This window comes from Trichomycterus rosablanca, chromosome 5 (assembly GCF_030014385.1).
Source record: "Trichomycterus rosablanca isolate fTriRos1 chromosome 5, fTriRos1.hap1, whole genome shotgun sequence".
Lineage (NCBI taxonomy): Eukaryota > Metazoa > Chordata > Actinopteri > Siluriformes > Trichomycteridae > Trichomycterus > Trichomycterus rosablanca.
The window spans coordinates 46,029,094-46,049,762 of record NC_085992.1 but is presented as its reverse complement, the minus strand read 5'-3'; the positions used below and the strand labels follow the sequence as shown (position 1 = coordinate 46,049,762).

The window sequence follows — 20,669 nt, the reverse complement described above, 5'->3', positions numbered from 1 at the left end:
ATAAAATGTGTTATTTACCAAGAATCTAATATATAAAGACTTTTTTGTTTGTGTTTTGCAGTAGTTTCTTACCCTGCGATTTGAACGAACACAGCAGATAATCGCAAGTATCACGGTCACTAGGGCGATGATGAAGATGATTATAAACACTAAAGAAAAAAAGAAGAGATTTTATCATGGCTTGTTTATAAAGGTTTCCCTTGTAGTTGTAATGTGGCAGCTGCTGAAGTAGTTCAGCTGCTGACCCACAATAAGAGTCGTGTCCTTCTGTATTGCCCTTTTTGGCTGGCAGAGAGGGCATGGAGGCACACATGATGTGTTATTCTGTCTTAATTATTTCCAATAGTTTCTCTCTGGATAAATCTATCTATCTATCTATCTATCTATCTATCTATCTATCTATCTATCTATCTATCTATCTATCTATCTATCTATCTATCTATCTATCTATCTATCTATCTATCTATCTATCTATCTATCTATCTATCTATCTATCTATCATGTCAATCCACATGTCCATCCATGTTATGTGCGGGTGAACGCCAGTCAGTGGGGTGGAAATTCTGAAATGTCACTGTTTTAACTTTTTAAGAGAGCTGACGCAAGACAGTTAAGATGCACACCGCTGGAGCAGCTCATCGAATTGTGACATCCTAATCTCACTTCTGTATTATCACGGTTCTCTCTACTCTGATTCATAGTACAGTACATGTTACACTGCACAGAGGCTAGTAAGCTACTGTACTGTTGGTGGGTTGCTGTTGGTGCGTTAGTTTGATTTTATACATTTGTGATATACACACAGTATAAATATATATTGTTATACGTATATTACAATTTAAAGTCATAAACTGTAAATATATAAATAAATAAAACTTTGCCTACTTGATGCTGGTTTAATCCCGTTGCTGGGGGCATTTGTGGGCTTTGAAACGTCTTTGTGGTCAGTGTCTGAGTGTTAAATAATTAATAATAATCACATATAATAAATAATAATAACAGGACAGTATATCATGAATATTAACTTATACATACTAATTTGTACTGTATAATAGGTATACTTTAATGTATTAGTTAGTTTGTCAGTTATTATGCAGTATATTAGCATATTGTATTTTTATGTTCCAGTGAACAGGTATGATGTACAGTATATGTGAGTATAATATGTAAATCATAGCAAACACACAAGTCTGCTGCAGTTTATTCAAGATTAAATGCCAAAATACTGTTAATCAGTACATTTGAGTGGTCTGTATGTGTGTGTTTGTGTGTATGATACATTACATATAAATATACTGTAATTAATTATATACATAGTTGCATGAATACAATAATACAGTAGTATCTTGAAACTCAATGTCAACTGATTAATGCGTTCCATGGTCCCGTGGAACTGCATATACAGTATTTTAGGCTAATGTAAAAATAATGGTGTTGTTTTTGACACTTGTACACTGTAAATAACACAAATATAATATAAAAACACTGAAATATAATAAGAAAAATGGTTAAAAATCTATAAAATAAATAAACACAGATCTACACACAGACATACTAAGCTATGGTGTGTAGAGATGGATAGGCATTCTGGCTGGGGTGTGTTACTGGATTGCGCCTAATAATTCTAGGTAACCTTGACCAGCCATGACCAGAATATGGTGGCCGTAAAACATGGAAATAAAATGAAAATTATAAGTGATAACCTATGTTTTACACTAATAAACCACAATTATATATGAATAAAACTTTGCCTACTTGTTGTCCGTGCTGTTTTCATGGTTGTTTGGGTTCCTGAAGCATCTGCAGATTTAGTTTCTGAAACACTTGGAGATTCTGTATTGTTGTCTTTGTCAGGATGTTCTAAAATTTTAGTCAAATACAAAGAATATAAAATAATCATAAGACACTGCCATGTCATATTTACATTTACATTTGCATTTTTGGCATTTAGCAGACGCTTTTATCAAAAGCGACTTACAGTTGTGACAGTATACAGTCTAAGCAATTGAGGGTTAAGGGCCTTGCTCAAAGGCCCAACAGTGGCAACCAGTGGCAACCTGGGGTTTGAACCAGCAGTGGATATCATTGGCACTTTAATACAATAATAAGAGTTATAATCCATAGCTGGGAGCACAAATGAATTTATAATCAGTATACCAGCAAATCAAAGCAAGGAACATGAACCAACAACAAGAACTGGAAATGCTATGTAAGCGTATAGCATGACAATACTCATGACAATAGCCATTAACAAACAGACACACAGGGGGTACATACTGTATACACTAACTTATCAGGAGGACAGAAGGGAACAGGTGTGTACAATAAAGGAACAAATCACAAACAAAAGTCGCCCTGTCCAGGGTATTCCTGACATGTGCCCGGTGTTTCCATGTGAAACTGTACCTGCTGACCTGACCATGATAAAGTGATTGATGAAAATAAAATGAAACACATGTACCGACATTTATTATGGAATGTAACACGATGTAACATATAGCACAGTATGTGAGCATGTGAGTATACAGTACAAGTGATACTACAGTTTACATGAATAAACTACAATTATACATAAATAAAACTTTGGCTACCTGTTGTTGGTGTTGCTGTTGGGGTTGTATTGGGTCCTGAAACATTCGTGATTGTCGGCTCTGGAGCAGTGAAAGATGTTGATTCTTGGTCATCGCCTGAAGCATCTGATTATAAAAAGATATATAATACATGTACAATACACTATAATAATGTACATGCATAAATACTATAGTATACCATCTTATTATTATTAAGTATGTTAGTATACTGTATTATATTGTATAGTACACAAGAGTATAGTGTAATTTACATACAGTGTATCACAAAAGTGAGTACACCCCTCACATTTCTGCAAATATTTTATTATATCTTTTCATGGGACGACACTATAGACATGAAACTTGGATATAATTTAGAGTAGTCAGTGTACAACTTGTGTAGCAGTGTAGATTTACTGTCTTCTGAAAATAACTCAACACACAGCCATTAATGTCTAAATGGCTGGCAACATAAGTGAGTACACCCCACAGTGAACATGTCCAAATTGTGCCCAAAGTGTCAATATTTTGTGTGACCACCATTATTATCACTGCCTTAACCCTCCTGGGCATGGAATTCACCAGAGCTGCACAGGTTGCTACTGGAATCCTCTTCCACTCCTCCATGATGACATCACGGAGCTGGTGGATGTTAGACACCTTGAACTCCTCCACCTTCCACTTGAGGATGTGCCACAGGTGCTCAATTGGGTTTAGTCCATCACCTTTACCTTCAGCTTCCTCAGCAAGGCAGTTGTCATCTTGGAGGTTGTGTTTGGGGTCGTTATCCTGTTGGAAAACTGCCATGAGGCCCAGTTTTCGAAGGGAGGGGATCATGCTCTGTTTCAGAATGTCACAGTACATGTTGGAATTCATGTTTCCCTCAATGAACCGCAGCTCCCCAGGGCCAGCAACACTCATGCAGCCCAAGACCATGATGCTACCACCACCATGCTTGACTGTAGGCAAGATACAGTTGTCTTGGTACTTCTCACCAGGGCGCCGCCACACATGCTGGACACCATCTGAGCCAAACAAGTTTATCTTGGTCTCGTCAGACCACAGGGCATTCCAGTAATCCATGTTCTTGGACTGCTTGTCTTCAGCAAACTGTTTGCTGGCTTTCTTGTGCGTCAGCTTCCTTCTGGGATGACGACCATGCAGACCAAGTTGATGCAGTGTGCGGCGTATGGTCTGAGCACTGACAGGCTGACCTCCCACGTCTTCAACCTCTGCAGCAATGCTGGCAGCACTCATGTGTCTATTTTTTAAAGCCAACCTCTGGATATGACGCCAAACACGTGGACTCAACTTCTTTGGTCGACCCTGGCGAAGCCTGTTCCGAGTGGAACCTGTCCTGGAAAACTGCTGTATGACCTTGGCCACCATGCTGTAGCTCAGTTTCAGGGTGTTAGCAATCTTCTTAAAGCCCAGGCCATCTTTGTGGAGAGCAACAATTCTATTTCTCACATCCTCAGAGAGTTCTTAGCCATGAGGTGCCATGTTGAATATCCAGTGGCCAGTATGAGAGAATTGTACCCAAAACACCAAATTTAACAGCCCTGCTCCCCATTTACACCTGGGATTTTGACACATGACACCAGGGAGGGACAACGACACATTTGGGCACAATTTGGACATGTTCACTGTGGGGTGTACTCACTTATGTTGCCAGCCATTTAGACAATAATGGCTGTGTGTTGAGTTATTTTCAGAAGACAGTAAATCTACACTGCTATACAAGCTGTACACTGACTACTCTAAGTTATATCCAAGTTTCATGTCTATAGTGTTGTCCCATGAAAAGATATAATGAAATATTTGCAGAAATGTGAGGGGTGTACTCACTTTTGTGATACACTGTACATACAGTAAACCTCACTCACTGTCTTAAGCACATACCCAGTCATCATTATCGGGGGTATACTCCATATAGGGCAATTCATTGTCTCCAATTAACCTGACTGCATGTTTTTGGGCTGTGGGAGGAAACCGGAGCTCCCGGAGGAAACCCACACAGACACGGGGAGAACACTGGGAGTATGTTACAACTACTATACAGTCAGTTTAGTCAGTACGTTATGAGAGGAGCTAATTCATTCTAAAATACAATTATGTTTGAAGAATTTAAAGGATGAAAGAAGGAGAGGACGGCCAGCCACAAGGTTACTAGATACAACTTTTCAAATAAAAATAAAGAACGAGCCATTTAGAAAACCTGAAGACCCAAACAGTAAACAAGATGTTCTGGAGACTCACTATACTTAAAGTCACCAGGAATCAGAATTGACTTGATGCCACATAATAGTAATATGAAATGTACATATTGTAATTCATCACAAGGTACAAATGAGTATCTTTTAATATAAAGTGCACATGAGTATGATGTCATTTATTTTAATGTACATGTGAGTGTAGTGTACATGTACATATACTTGTACTCTATGTTTCATGTATGTATATTGTTTACTTCCTCAGTTGCTCCCGTTAGGGGTCGCCGGCTATGTATGTATATTGTAATTTATTATAAAACATCAGTATATGGTAATATATCATTCAGTAAATGCGGGTACTGTAATTAATGTAACTGTACTATTATGTTCATGTGCAGTTTGGTTTACAGTACATATGAGTATACTGCAATTTAATACACAGTGCATGTAACTATGTGTTTAATGGTGTGCCAAAAATTAAAAGACAGAAACTTTTGGACTAATTAATATTTGTTATGTTTAAAAGGAAATTCATGATATTTAAGTGGGCTCTTGGGTGGCACCATGGAAGAAACCTGAAGACCCAGACAGTAACAAGATGTTCTGGAGACTCACTATACTTAAATTGACTTGATGCCACATAATAGTAATATTTAATGTACATAATGTAATTTATTACAAGGTACAAATGATTATCTTTTAATATAAAGTGCACATGAGTATAATGTCATTTATTTTAAAGTACATGTGAGTGTAGTGTAACTTATAATAAGTCTACTGCAATAAAGTGCCAATGTTATATACAGTACACATAACTGTACGTTAAGTAATTTTACACTATCTGTACGCATTTTGTAATTTATTACATAGCATTTGAGCATATTTAAATTTATGATACAGCAGTTGTTATTTGTTATACAGTAACATTTCTAGTAATAAAATACATAAATACAACTGTGCCTACCTGTTGTTGGTGATGCTGTCCCATTTGTAGGTTGGGAAACTGAATCATTTGTGGAGTTCGCCTCTGGAACAGTGAGAAAATGTATTTTTGTCAAATAGAATAAATGTATAAATATTATAGTATATTACCAAATATATTAGTATACTGTATCATGTAATTTATAGTACAGATTATAAACTGCACATTTTCTGTATGTTAATGAATAGCAAATACTGCACATTTTAATATTGAATATGTAAGTGGTTTGTATGTGGATTTTATGATACAGTATGTGTACGTTTAATGTATTTTCTTATTCAGTGCATGTAATTGTACTGTAATTTATTATACAGTGCATGTGAGAATATTTTTCTATACAGGACATGTGGGAATATGTAACAGGAGGCCAAGTGGCACAAATATAAATATTTTAGACTTTTTAGATGATACCTTTGTTATTGTAATTACAAATTGCCAAACCGGTTTGGACTTTGCCAATGTAATTTTAGCCTAAATAGCCTTTAGTCAGTGTTGTCCTGATTGCTGTATGATATTTTATTATTGGGGTATTCAACTTGCACAAAATTAAGTTGTTATGTTTGTACAATCAACAAAAAGCCAAAAATCATCACACTGAACTTGGCATCTTCAGAATGAAGGTGGTGATGGTGTTGTTACCGTTTGAAGAAATATTTTTTGTACTGTCTGTATTGTCACCATATGTAGCTGTTACCAACAAAGCACCTGTTAGTCATAAAAAAAAAATTCAGTTAGCAAAAAGACAATAGACTGCATATAAATTAAAATGGATAGAAAATGATGTTTAACATATTAGTTCAATTACTTTTTAATCACACTATTTACTAAATGTAAATATGTGTACAATGATGTAGTAAATGTACATACCTAAGATGGCAAGCAGATAAATGGTGGCACTTTTTTTCTCCATGTTGCTCAGGTTTAGGGTCTCCGGGTCTCTGTATAAGTGAGTCTGTGTGTGGCTCTTAAAGCAGTGATGGCCAACAAACTAGTAAACCACTAAGTGACACAGAATGACTGTTGGTTAAACGTGCAGGAAAAAAAGGAAGTTACACATCACTAAGCAAATTTTTTTTTTCATCACTGCTAAAGACTGCAGACCCTTCGTCTTCAGCTATAACAGCCTCCACTTTTCTAGGAGAATTTTCCACAAGATTTGTAGTGTATCTTTTGTGAAAATATGTACACCCATTTGGTACATTCATTTTTTAATAAGGTGGACTGACCATACAGATGAACATGGTGGGTACAAAATTACTGACTGTGTACAATTTATCACCTCCCAGTATCCATGTCTATCAACAGGCATCCCAATAGTAGCCCCACAATCCAGATGTTATTTAGGGGGAGGATCATTGTTTTGTTATTGTTTCCTCAAACAAAATTGAATGTACATTTTGGACCCATCTAAGTAGCCAACTTATGCAGACCTAACAGCAAAACACATGTGGAATCAACTATACCACCTGTGCCACTGCTTACTGCATTTTGTAATATATTACACAATGTAATGCAATGTTGACCTCTTCAGTCTGATTTTGGACATAACTAGTGAGGAGCTGATAGTCTTGGCACCGCTTAGACATCCTGCTATGTTCACAGGTTACTTGATTGTAAGCATGTGCATTGTAGTTGTAAAGCCACTTTTAGCCATAAGGTGTCACTGTACGAATAATAAAGCGAGAGCATACAGACTACTGTATATTCAGAAAATAAATTACCGAAAACTGGCTTCGGAACGTCTTTGTGGTCAGCATCTGAGTTTTAAATAATTTTTAATCACATATAATAAAAAATAATGACAGGACAGTATAACATGATTATTATTATTATATACATGAGCATAACATACTAATTTGTACTGTACACATAGGTTTACTCTAATTTATTAGTCAGTGCATGTAAATATGTTGTAATTAATTATACAGTATATTAGCATAGTGTATTTTTATTATACAGTGCACAAGTATGATGTACAGTACATGTGAGTATAGTATGGTAATCATTAGCAAACACACAAGTCTACTGCAGTTTATTCAAGACTAAATGCCAGGATACTGTACTGTATAATACAGTATGTTTGAGTGGTCTGTATGTGTGTGTCTGTGTGTATGATACATTATACATAAAATACTGTAATTAATTATACAATACTTGTATTTAACAGTAAGTATATTGTAATTACAAACAATTACGTATAAATGTATTAAATATAAAATACATATTTTGAAATATGTTCTACAGCAAATGTAAGTGTATTGAGGGTATAAAGTAATTTACTTTGCAGTACAAGTGATATAGATATAGGCTAGCTATATTTTTGTAAAGTACCTATATGATTATGTGTACTGTATACTGTATTATACTGTAATTTATTATATACTACTTGCACATATAACCTAACTGATATATGTACTGTACTTAAATTATTGTATACTGTAATCTATACATATTTATGTATACTTAAATTAAAAACACATATATACTGTAATATATCATACGGTACACGTGGGTATACCATTAAAATATTATAATAATTAATGTACATATAATTAATTATACTTTAATATTTAATGTAAGTATATTGTAATTTATTATAAAACATCAGTATATGGTAATAAATCATGTCGTACATGCATATACTGTAATTTATGTAACTATACTATTATATAAATATAAATAAATGCAGGTACTGTAATTAATGTAACTGTACTACTGTATTATGTTCATGTGCAGTTTGGTTTACAGTACATGAGAGTATACTGCAATTTATTACACAGTGCATGTAACTATGTGTTTAATGGTGTGCCAAAAATTAAAAGACACAGAAACTTTTGGACTAATTAATATTTGTTATGTTTAATAGGAAATTCATGGTAAATTACACTAGACCACTACTGCTGGGATCCAGGGTTTGAATCCCCAGCGGTGATATTGGCCAGTCAGGCGTCTACACACAGACATACTAAGCTATGGTGGGTAGAGATGGATAGGCATTCTGGCTGGGTTGTGTTGCTGTATTGCGCCAAATAATTCCAGGGAACCTTGACCAGCCATGACCAGAATATGGTGGCCGTAAAACATGGAAATAAAATAAAAATTATACACAAGTGATAACCTATGTTTTACACTAATAAACCACAATAATATATGAATAAAACTTTGCCTACTTATTATTAGTTTTGTTTTCATGGTTGTTTGGGTTCCTAAAGCATCTGCAGGTTTTGTTTCTGCAACACTTGGATATTCTGAATCTTTTTCAGGACACGAAGTACCTGAGTGTTCTAAAATTTTAGTCAAATACAAAGAATATAAAATAATCATAAGATACTGCCATGTCATTATCAACTATATGAGTATACTGTGATATATTTCACAGTACACAAGTGTGATGGCGGGTGCACAGATGAGGAAGGACACAAGTGGATATCATCGGCACTTCAATACAATAATAAGAGTTATAATCCATAGCTGGGAGCACAAGTGAATTTATAATCAGTATACCAGCAAATCAAAGCAAGGAACATGAACCAACAACAAGAACTGGAAATGCTATGTAAGCGTATAGCATGACAATACTCATGACAATAGCCATTAACAAACAGACACACAGGGGTACATACTGTATACACTAACTTATCAGGAGGACAGAAGGGAACAGGTGTGTACAACAAAGGAACAATTCACAAACAAAAGTCGCCCTGTCCAGGGTGTTTCTGACTTGCGTCCGGTGTTTCCATGTGGAACTGTACCTGCTGACCTGACCATGATGAAGTGATTGATGAGAATAAAAAGAAAAAAATATACTGACATTTATTATGGAATGTAACATGATGTAACATATAGCACAGTATGTGAGCATGTGAGTATACAGTACAAGTGATACTACAATTTACATGAATAAACTACAATTATACATAAATAAAACTTTGGCTACCTGTTGTTGGTGTTGCTGTTGCGGTTGTATTGGGTCCTAAAACATTTGTGATTGTCAACTCTGGAGCAGTGAAAGATGTTGATTCTTGGTCATCGCCTGAAGCATCTGATTATAAAAAGATATATAATATATGCATAATACACTATAATAATGTACATGCATAAATACTGTAGAATACCGTCTTATTATTATTAAGTATGTTAGTATACTGTATTGTATAGTATACAAGAGTATAGTGTCATTTACATACATACAGTAAACCTTACTCACTGTCTTAACCGCTTATCCAATCAGGATCGCGGGGGGAGCCTATCCTAGCTTTTCAGTGGGTGCAAGACACACAGTAACACCCTGCACGGGGCGCCAGTCCATCGCAGGGCAGACACACATATAAACACACACATTCCCACACCCATTCACCTATAGGGCAATTCAGTGTCTCCAATTAACCTGACTGCATGTTTTTGGGCTGTGGGAGGAAACCAGAGCTCCCGGAGGAAACCCACACAGACACGGGGAGAACATGCCAACTCCGCACAGAAAGGACCCAGACCGCCCCACCTGGGGAACTCAGGACCTTCTTGCTGTGAGGCGACAATACTACCCACTGATCCATCGTGCCGCCCCCATACAATAAACCTTAAAATTATTATTAAGTGCACAGTATGACATAGTAATGACAAAGATGTGTTTGTGTGTGTGGGGGGGTGGGGTGTCTGGGAGTATGTTACAACTATTATACAGTCAGTTTAGTCAGTACGTTATGAGAGGAGCTAATTAATTGTAAAATACAATTATGTTTGAAGAATTTAAAAGATGAAAGAAGGAGAGGACAGCCAGACACAAGGTGACGATACAACTATTCAAATAAAAATAAAGAACGAGCCATTTAGAAACCTGAAGACCCAAACAGTAAACAAGATGTTCTGGAGACTCACTATACTTAAAGTCACCAGGAATCGGAATTGACTTGATGCCACATAATAGTAATATTAAATGTACATAATGTAATTCATCACAAGGTACAAATGAGTATCTTTTAATATAAAGTGCACATGAGTATGATGTCATTTTCATTCAAGTACATGTAAGTGTAGTGTACATGTACATATACTTGTACTCTATGTTTCATGTATGTATATTGTTTATTTCCTCAGTTGCTCCCGTTAGGGGTTGCCGGCTATGTATGTATATTGTAATTTATTATAAAACATCAGTATATGGTAATATATCATTCAGTAAATGCGGGTACTGTAATTAATGTAACTGTACTATTATGTTCATGTGCAGTTTGGTTTACAGTACATGAGAGTATACTGCAATTTAATACACAGTGCATGTAACTATGTGTTTAATGGTGTGCCAAAAATTAAAAGACAGAAACTTTTGGACTAATTAATATTTGTTATGTTTAAAAGGAAATTCATGATATTTAAGTGGGCTCTTGGGTGGCACCATGGAAGAAACCTGAAGACCCAGACAGTAACAAGATGTTCTGGAGACTCACTATACTTAAATTGACTTGATGCCACATAATAGTAATATTTAATGTACATAATGTAATTTATTACAAGGTACAAATGATTATCTTTTAATATAAAGTGCACATGAGTATAATGTCATTTATTTTAAAGTACATGTGGGTGTTGTGTAACTTATAATAAGTCTACTGCAATAAAGTGCCAATTTTATATACAGTACACATAACTGTACTTTAAGTAATTTTACACTATCTGTACGCATTTTGTAATTTATTACACAGCATTTGAGCATATTTAAATTTAAGATACAGCAGTTGTTATCTGTTATACAGTAGAATTTATAAACAAAATACAATTATATATACATAAATACAACTGTGCCTACCTGTTGCTGGTGATACTGTCTCGTTTGTAGGTTGGGAAACTGAATCATTTGTGGAGTTCGCCTTTGGAACTGAGAGAGATTTTAAATATTTGCGATCACCTGGAGTATTTGAGTATTTTTGTCAAATAGAATAAATGTATAAATATTATAGTATAATGTCATTACCAAATATATTAGTATACTGTATCATGTAATTTATAGCACAGATTATAAACCACGCATTTTCTGTATGTTAATGAATAGCAAATACTGCACATTTTAATATTGAATATGTAAGTGGTTTGTATTTTATGATACAGTATGTGTACGTTTAATGTATTTTCTTATTCAGTGCATGTAATTGTACTGTAATTTATTATGAAGTGCATGTAAGAATATTTTTCTATACAGGACATGTGTAAATATGTAACAGGAGGCCAAGACAAATATAAATATTTTAGACTTTTAAGCTACCTTTGTTATCGTAACTACAAATTGCCAAAACAGATTTGCCATTTAAGCCTATATAGCCTTTAGTCAGTGTTGTCCTGATTGCTGTATGATATTTTATTATTGAGTATTCAACAAGCACAAAAAAGAACATAAAGCAGTTGTTATGTTTGTACAATCAACAAAAAGCCAAAAATCATCACACTCTATTTGGCACCTTCAGGATGGTGATGGTGTTGTTACCTGAGTTTGAAGAAATATTATTTGCACTGCCTATTTCATCACCATTTGTAGTTGTTACCAACAATGCACCTGTTTGTCATAAAAAATGTCATAAAAAATATTCAGTTAGCAAGAACACAATAAACTGCAAATAAATTAAAATGCCTAGAAAACGATGTTTACCATATTAGTTGCAATAGAAAAAGGAGGGAGGTATGTAACATCATCCATTACTTTTTAATCACACTATATACTAAATGTAAATATGTGTACAATAATGTATTAAATGTACATACCTAAGATGGCAAGCAGATAAATGGTGGCACTTTTTTTCTCCATGGTGCTCAGGTTTAGGGTCTCCGGGTCTCTGTATAAGTGAGTCTGTGTGTGGCTCTTAAAGCAGTGATGGCCAACAAGCTAGTAAACCACTAAGTGACACAGGATGACACTGTGTTGGTTAAACGTGCTGGAAAAAAGGAAGTTACACATCACTAAGCAACATTTTTTTTTCATCACTGCTAAAGGCTGTCAGTGTAACTATTTTTACTCCTAAAACTGCACCTCTAATATAAAGCCCCTCGTCTTCAGCTATAACAGCCTCCACTTTTCTAGGAGAATTTTCCACAAGATTTGTGGTGTATCTTTTGTGAAAATATGTACACCCATTTGGTACAAGATGCAGATGAACATTGTGGGTACAAAATTACTGACTGTGGGCCATCTGTAGCTCAATTTATCACCTCCCATTATCCATGCCGATCACTAGGCATCCCAATAGTAGCCCCACAATACAGATGTTATTATTGTTAAACAAAATTGAATGTAAATTTTGGACCCATCTAGGAGGCCAACTTTTGCGAATTTAACAGCAAAACACGTAGAGTCCACTATACCAGCTGTGCCACTGTCCAGTGTATTTTCTCAGATATTACAGTTTTTTAATGCAGTGTTGACCTCCTCAGTCTGATTTTGGACATAACTAGTGAGGAGCTGATAGTCTTGGCACCGCTTAGACATCCTGCTATGTTCACAGGTTACTTGATTGTGAGCATGTGCCTTGTAATTGTAAAGCCACTTTTAGCCACAAGGTGTCACTGTACCAATAATAAAGCGAGAGCATACAGACTACAGTATAAAACTGGTTGAAATGTCAAAGTTTCATTATTATTATTATTATTATTATTATTATTATTATTATTATTATTATTATTATTATTATTATTATTATTATTATTATTATTATTATTATTATTATTATCAGATTATATATCCATATGTTATAATTATTTATTTAGAAACGTACATTTCAGACATGACACAAGTAATTAGCATAATTTACATTTTCGGCATTTAGCAGACACTTTCATCCAAAGCGACTAACAGTTGTGACCGTATACAATCTAAGCAATTGAGGGTTAAGGGCCTTGCTCAAGGGCCCAACAGCTGCAATCTGGCAGAGGTGAGGCTTGAACCGGCAACCTTCTGATTACTAGTCCCGTACCTTAACCACTAGGCTACAACTGCCCCTAATGAGCTTGTACAGCTAATGTAATGTCTGGACCATTTCTTTTAAATAAATGATTTGAGTTGTTTACAAGCTCACCTAAATCTTAAAGGTAATGAAGCCAATGTTTAAACTGGACAAACCTAAATTCCATTTAAGGGTTGAGATAATATATACACACCGATCAGTCAGCCATAACATTAAAACCACCTTCTTGTTAAACATTAAAAATTAACATTAAAATTAACATTAAAATCACCTTCTAAGACACCTTCCGCATTGCTGTGTCTTATCCACTCATACCAGCACAACACACACTAACACACCACCATCATGTCAGTGTCACTGCAGTGCTGAGAATGATTCACCACCTAAGTAATACCTACTACTGTAGTGGTCCTGTGGGGGTCCTGACCATTAAAGAACAGCTTGAAAGCGGGCTAACAAAGTATGCAGAGAAACTGATGCACTACAGTCAGTAATTGTAGAAATACAAAGTGCTTCTACATGGTAAGTGGAGCTGATAAAATAGACAGTGAGTGTAGAAACAAGGAGGTGGTTTTAATGTTATTCCTGATCAGTGTAAAATGCATGTCAACAGAAAGCCATGTTTTATAAATCCAAATTGTCCTGTATACACACAGTTAAAACACTACATTTGAATTTCAATTCAGTTTTCCCAAACATATTGATATTCTGAAATTAATGCACCTACATTGGGCCTGTATTTATAATCGATTACATCCTCATGGCAGATCATCGAGGCAGAGCCTAGCAATGGTACTCTGACAACGAAAGCCTGCAGTACCACTGGCTGCCACATCAGAGCAGTGGCGCTGCAGGCTGAAGAGTAATGCTTGAGCAGATGAGCTAATCGCTCTACCCTGAGGTGTTGGGAGAAGAGAGTAAAACAGAGAGAGAGAGAGAGTTGAGTTGAGAGAGAGAGAAAGGAGAAAAGACCACCCACCCGGCGGATTCAGAATTTCAGGAGGCCCAGACGCGTAGCTTCATTCTATGACCCTGTGTGCTGCCCCAAGTTCCAAGCTGGACCCTTCGCAATTGAGCTCCCCTCCCCACCTCAACCACCCCCTATCCCACCCACCTACCCATCTCCCTCCAGCTAACTGGGAGAATGGAGATCAGGTCGGGGTGGGGGTGGTAAACAGCCTCCCCTCTCCGCTCACAATGAGAGGGAATACAGTCAGGACCAGAGCACTTTTTAAGATGCCAAACGTTGGAAACAGCTCAGTGCAACATCTGTGAAGCAACTTACAATTCCTGAAAAAGTTATTCAGCCCCGAACAATGTTTCAGAAATTTTAACTGTCCAAACCTGGAATTTGTACTGAAGTTAGAAATATTTGTCTTCATTAGGAGAAAACGACCTTCACCACATCATAAAAAATGTCACCAAATCATAAATATTTATCCCTCTTGTTTTATACTTGACATTTTTTCATATTTAAATTCTCTTAATATGAATTTATGCCCAACAGTTGTTTTTATTTTAAAACATTCCACTGTTTTGACATTGTGCTTTGTGTCACTGTCTTGTCAGAAGACACACTTCATTCTTAGTTTAAGCCAGTATGAACTTTTTAGTAGAGATAAGCAAGATCTTTCTCTACCTCTACTGTGTTGCAATTCTTTTTTAACCCTTGTGTGGTGTTCATAGTTTTGTTACTCAGCCAATGTTTGCGGGTCTGGTGGACGCACTGCATTATTGTGTTTTTAAATCAATACAGCCATAACTTATTTAACATACAAAATATCAGATGTTTACTTTAAGATCAGCAATAAGATAAGAAATAACGACAGCAGATTTGTTTACATTTACTATTTACCTATGTTGGATAATATTTATATATAACAGTGCCATCCACTTGTTGTGTTAAAATATAAAAAAGAAAAATCACTATCAAAATATGGCTGGAAAAACGTGTTTACTTTAAACAAATCAAAATGAAACAACTTTAAAAAATTTCAAACATCTGTCAGTGTAAGAAACAGCAGCCTGAACAGATACAGAATCAGTCTACACATCAGTACCACTGAACACAGTCTATTCATGCTAGCCTCTACAACACGAGGGTCAGTATTACTGTGTGTGTGTTACATACATTCATTTGATGCATGTATGCTGTGTCTGTCTGTCTGTCTCTCTGTCTGTGTCTCTCTGTCTGTATCAGTATGTCTCTCTGTATGTCTGTCTCTCACTCTCTCTGACTGCTTCCTTCCTGTCTGTTTTTTTCTACCTGTCTGTTTCTCTCTCCGTCTGTCTCTGCCTGTCTGCCTGTATTTATCTATCTGTCTGTCTCTGCTTGTTTGTCTGTTTCTTTCTCTGTCTTTCTGCCTGTCTCACTGTTTCTCTCTGTCTGTCCGTCTGTTTCTCTCTGTCTGCTTGTCTTTCTCTCTCTGTGTGTCTCTGTCTGTTTCTCTCTGTCTGTCTTTCTGTCTGTTCGCCTATCTCTCTGGCTGGCACTCTGTCTGTCTCTCTCTCACACACAGAGACACACACTCACAGCAGGACATGTTGTAGTAGGACAGAGTAAAGGGACACACTTTTATACCTGCGGTCAGTGGACCCAAACACCACATGTGTAATATGTAGGGGTGTAGGTGGTAAGTGGTAAGGGGTAAGTGTAGGGGGGCATGTACAGTGTGAACTCATGAAAAACGTGTTATTTAGGCAAGGAGTCTGAGGTTAAAATAATAATAAATAGCATCATTTTTCTTCTGGTAAACATTAAAAAAGGGTCCCACAGACCCAAACACCACACAAGAGTTAATTAATTCCAATTAGACTGCCAGTCCAGGCTGATAAAAATTATCTCCATAACCAGCACAGGCTAATGTGACTCTTAAGGTATAGCATATATTGACATTGCTCTTTAATGTCTAATAAGTTAAATGTTTTATGGCATCTATTGCTTTGGATATGGTTAAACCAAATGCATCCACTTTAGCTGCCCCACTGTCATTTGCAGTTCAGTCAGAGTGGCAATTGGTGTCACAGCAGCCACTCTTAACACGTGCCCCTCTAAAGGGTCTGACCTAGGCAGTCTGGCTAAAGTTCATTCTTTTTTATATTTTTATTACAGAGTGAACTAAGATGATTTCACATCCTTCTACAGATCTGTGCTTTTTAAGGATTAGATCCCCGGCTTGTTTTGAATGTTCTTTTGTGCAACATTCGTGAAGGAACTTACAATCCCTGAAAAAAGTATTCAACCCCGAACACTGTTTCAAAAATTCCAGGTCCCAACCTGGAATTTGAATTAATTTAACCATGAACATTTTAAAGCTAAACACTTATATAGACACTTATATATAACCCTATTGTTTTATACTGACATTTTTAGCTAGTTGTCTTTTTAAGTTAGTCTCATATATAGTTTCTCTTTATAAAATTCCTGAATTTTTGCCCAGCAGTTGTTTTCATTTTAAACCACTCCACTGTTTTTGGCATTGTGCTTTGTTTTCACACTAACAGACCTCACAAAAAGATGGACAGTTTATTCATGTGAAATAATAAAAAAGAGCTGATCCACACATTTCTTACACCTGTTGACTGTTGAAGTTCAACAAAATAATGTGTTTAAATCAAAGCCAGACTTACAGCATCAGGAGGTATGAATAATTTTTTTTAAATAGCAGAAAAATCCCTGACTGGCTTATTTTGTTGTGACATAAAGCAAACTGAAACTGTGTTACAGTGTAACTGTGATCAACTGTAAAAAAAATCATCATGCAATATGTGGACAAAAGTATGTGGACACCCCTCATAGTTAATAGGTTAAGATCAGCCACACCAAATGCTAACAGGTGTATTATATTATTATATTTATTTAAATATCAATGCTAAGTATCCAAAGGACTATTTTCCCAATTAGATCCAATTTTATAAATGTGATCTATATGGCACCTCATAAAAAGGAGAATCAGACAAAGCCAAACACTGTTGGTCAGATTAAGTTTCATACCAAGCAAAAATTCCACTTGCAAAACTGCAACAGAGAGTATTCTCATGCTTTGTTAGACTTCTTTCATGCTGTTCTTCAATGGTCAGGACTCTCCCAGGACTACTACAGAGCAGGTATTATTTGGGTGGTGGGTCATTCTCAGCACTGCAGTGACACTGACATGGTGGTGGTGTGTTAGTGTGTGTTGTGCTGGTGTGAGTGGATCAGACACAGCAGCGCTGCTGGAGTTTTTAAATACCGTGTCCACTCACTGTCCTTTCTATTAGACAGGTTATTATTAGGTCCTGTGGGGGTCCTGACCATTGAAGAACAGGGTGAAAGCAGGCTAAAAAAGCATGCAGAGAAACAGATGGACTACAATCAGTAATTGTAGAACTTCAAAGTGCTTCTATATGGTAAGTGGAGCTGATAAAATGGACAGTGAGTGTAGAAACAATGAGGTGGTTTTAATGTTATGACTGATCAGTGTATTTATTCATAGCAATGAAATAATAAAATCTTCCTTTTTTAATTATTCAAAAATAAAAAACTGGAATCTCTTCCAATGGAGGTTAGTTCCATTCTGCTTTTTTAATTTTCATTAAAGTGTGTATAAAACTCATTGGAGTCTACCTGTTGCAATTTGAATTGATTTGACATAGTTTGGGAGTAAACACAAGTGAATCTATAAGAGCCCACAATTACCTTTATTGTCAGGACAAAAACCAAGCCATGAAATCCACACTGGCCTCAATAAATAAAAGAAAAGAAGCTTAGCATAACCTTGAACTTCCCAGATCTTGGTATATACTTTCAAGTAGGCCTTGGTCAGAGAGGTAAGACAGAATTCAGAAACCTCTTCCAGAGCACATGCAAACTCAATCCACTTTTCAACATGACCAAAACCACACAGCAAACTAGAGATGTTTTGGGGCAAGCCTGTACATCCTTCAGCAGCCCAGCCAAAGCTCAGACTTAAACTCCATCAAATGTATGTGTAGAGACCTGTAGATGACAGTTCATATACTGTATGCTTGCCATGTGATGGAATTTAACAAAATCTGCCATGAACATTGGGATAAATTGCCTGTGTTCCAAGTGTTCAAAGCTTACTGTATGTATCGCAGAAGACTTGCTGTTGTAATTACTTCTGAAGCGGCTTTCACTTCTAAGTATTGAACAAAGAGTCTAAATACTTGAGTAAATATAAGATTTCAGGTCTTAATAAAAAAATGTTGTCATTATTAGTAATTAAGTGTAGATTGATAGGTGAAATGGTAATTATATCTATTCAAAATAAAATTCTCAAAGCAAGGGGTTTATTTACTTTTTCGAATCCACTGTATTTGCAATATGTTTCTGTTATTTACATTTATTTACTACTTTTACTATTATATTCTGGTAATATAAAACAGCTTCTTATTTACGACATACACTGATCAGCCAAAACATTAAAACCACCTCCTTGTTGTCACTGTCCCTGCTGAACTGAGAATATTCCACCAACCAAAAATATATCCAGCCAACAGTGCCCTGTGGGCAGCGTCCTGTGACCACTGATGAAGGTCTGGAAGATGACCAACTCAAACAGCAGCAATAGATGAGCGATCGTCTCTGACTTTACATCTACAAGGTGGAGCAACTAGGTAGGAGTGTCTTAGAGTGGACAGTAAGTGGACACGGTATTTAAAAACTCCAGCAGCGCTGCTGTGTCTGATCCACTCATACTAGCACAACACACACTAATACACCACCACCATGTCAGTGTCACTGCTGAGAATGATCCACAACCTAAATAATACCTGCTCTGTGGGGGTCCTGACCAGTGAACATGAAAGCATTAAAGGGGGCTAAAAAAGCATGCAGAGAAACAGATGGACTACAGTCAGTAATTGTAGAACTACAAAGTGCTTCTTTATGGTAAGTGGAGCTGATAAAATGGACAGTGAGTGTAGAAACAAGGAGGTGGTTTTAATGTTATAGCTGATCGGTGTATAGTAGACACTTGTATTCAAAGGAATCTACAATTGTAACCAAATATTTATGCAAGGGTTGAGGGCCTTGTTATGGTCCCTACAGTAGGAACTTGATGATCCTTAAGCGTATGGTGAACTAGAATGCTTATGCAAGCCAGGTTTTCTTGTCCAACATCACTGTCAATCATCAAATAAAATAATAATAATCTAAGATAATAAAATATAACATTGTTAATACTTTAAAGCATTGCAGAAATATTGCTTTGTGTTGTTCTACATCAAACCACTATTTGTGCCCTTTTCTCTCTTTCCTGCTTTGGCATGCACAAGCGTACAGTATGAACGGCTTTATAAAAGTGAAAATTGCTGCTCTATTAAAATTTCTGCATATGCTCTCCACACCCTTATAAAACTCAAGTATGTTAGAAGCTGGTGAAGAAACTGTAACGGTTTTCATGGAACACAGAAATCCCTCTGGAGTGAGATAGGGGGGGAAAAACTGGCATAATGAACAAAGACAGCATAGTGATAGACTTTGTGAAGTTCAGGACTCAAACCCAGCTTGCCTTTTTTCATTTAGGTTTCCTCACTCTGAATGTCTGTTTCAAATATCTTGATTGCTTAAACCTGAATGCATCTGCTTCCTCTCAAAATACTGATGAAAGCTTGCGTGGCCATTTTTCATACATGCATGCAACCGCTGTTGTCTAAAATCATCCATGGATTAAACCCAAAATGTGTTAGTCAGGTCTAACTTCTGATTTAATTAGCAGAAGCAGATAATCAACATGGGCGGCTCGGTGGGTTGCACTGTCGCCTCACAGCAAGAAGGTCCTGAGTTCGATCCCCAGGCGAGGCGGTCCGGGTTCTTTCTGTGTGGGGTTTGTATGTTTTCCCCATGTCAGCGTGGGTTTCCTCTGGGTGCTCCAGTTTCCTCCCACAGTCCAAAAACATGCGGTTAGGTTCAGGTGAATCAGGTGCTCAGAGCCGGGATTCGACCTCTCAACCT

General features: G+C 36.4%; 1 protein-coding gene across 4 annotated transcripts in view; it reads right to left on the bottom strand.

The window, feature by feature from the left end:
* Window positions 1-20,669, bottom strand: part of si:dkey-27h10.2 (mucin-2) — a 79,051-nt gene that overhangs the window by 42,702 nt on the left and 15,680 nt on the right. For 2 of the 4 annotated variants that reach the window (XM_062995283.1, XM_062995282.1), the window contains exons 2-12: window positions 12,516-12,647; window positions 12,241-12,309; window positions 11,569-11,637; window positions 9,703-9,807; window positions 6,633-6,764; window positions 6,366-6,470; window positions 5,748-5,810; window positions 2,592-2,696; window positions 1,756-1,860; window positions 886-951; window positions 73-149 (exon numbers count right to left, since the gene is read on the bottom strand). In XM_062995283.1, coding sequence (XP_062851353.1) covers window positions 73-149; window positions 886-951; window positions 1,756-1,860; window positions 2,592-2,696; window positions 5,748-5,810; window positions 6,366-6,470; window positions 6,633-6,675 — 564 coding nt within the window. In that variant the 5' untranslated portion in view covers window positions 6,676-6,764; window positions 9,703-9,807; window positions 11,569-11,637; window positions 12,241-12,309; window positions 12,516-12,647. Of the gene's footprint in view, window positions 1-72; window positions 150-885; window positions 952-1,755; window positions 1,861-2,591; window positions 2,697-5,747; window positions 5,811-6,365; window positions 6,471-6,632; window positions 6,765-9,702; window positions 9,808-11,568; window positions 11,638-12,240; window positions 12,310-12,515; window positions 12,686-20,669 lie in introns of all 4 variants that reach the window. The other 2 variants (XM_062995281.1, XM_062995284.1) reach the window with 2 other exon arrangements.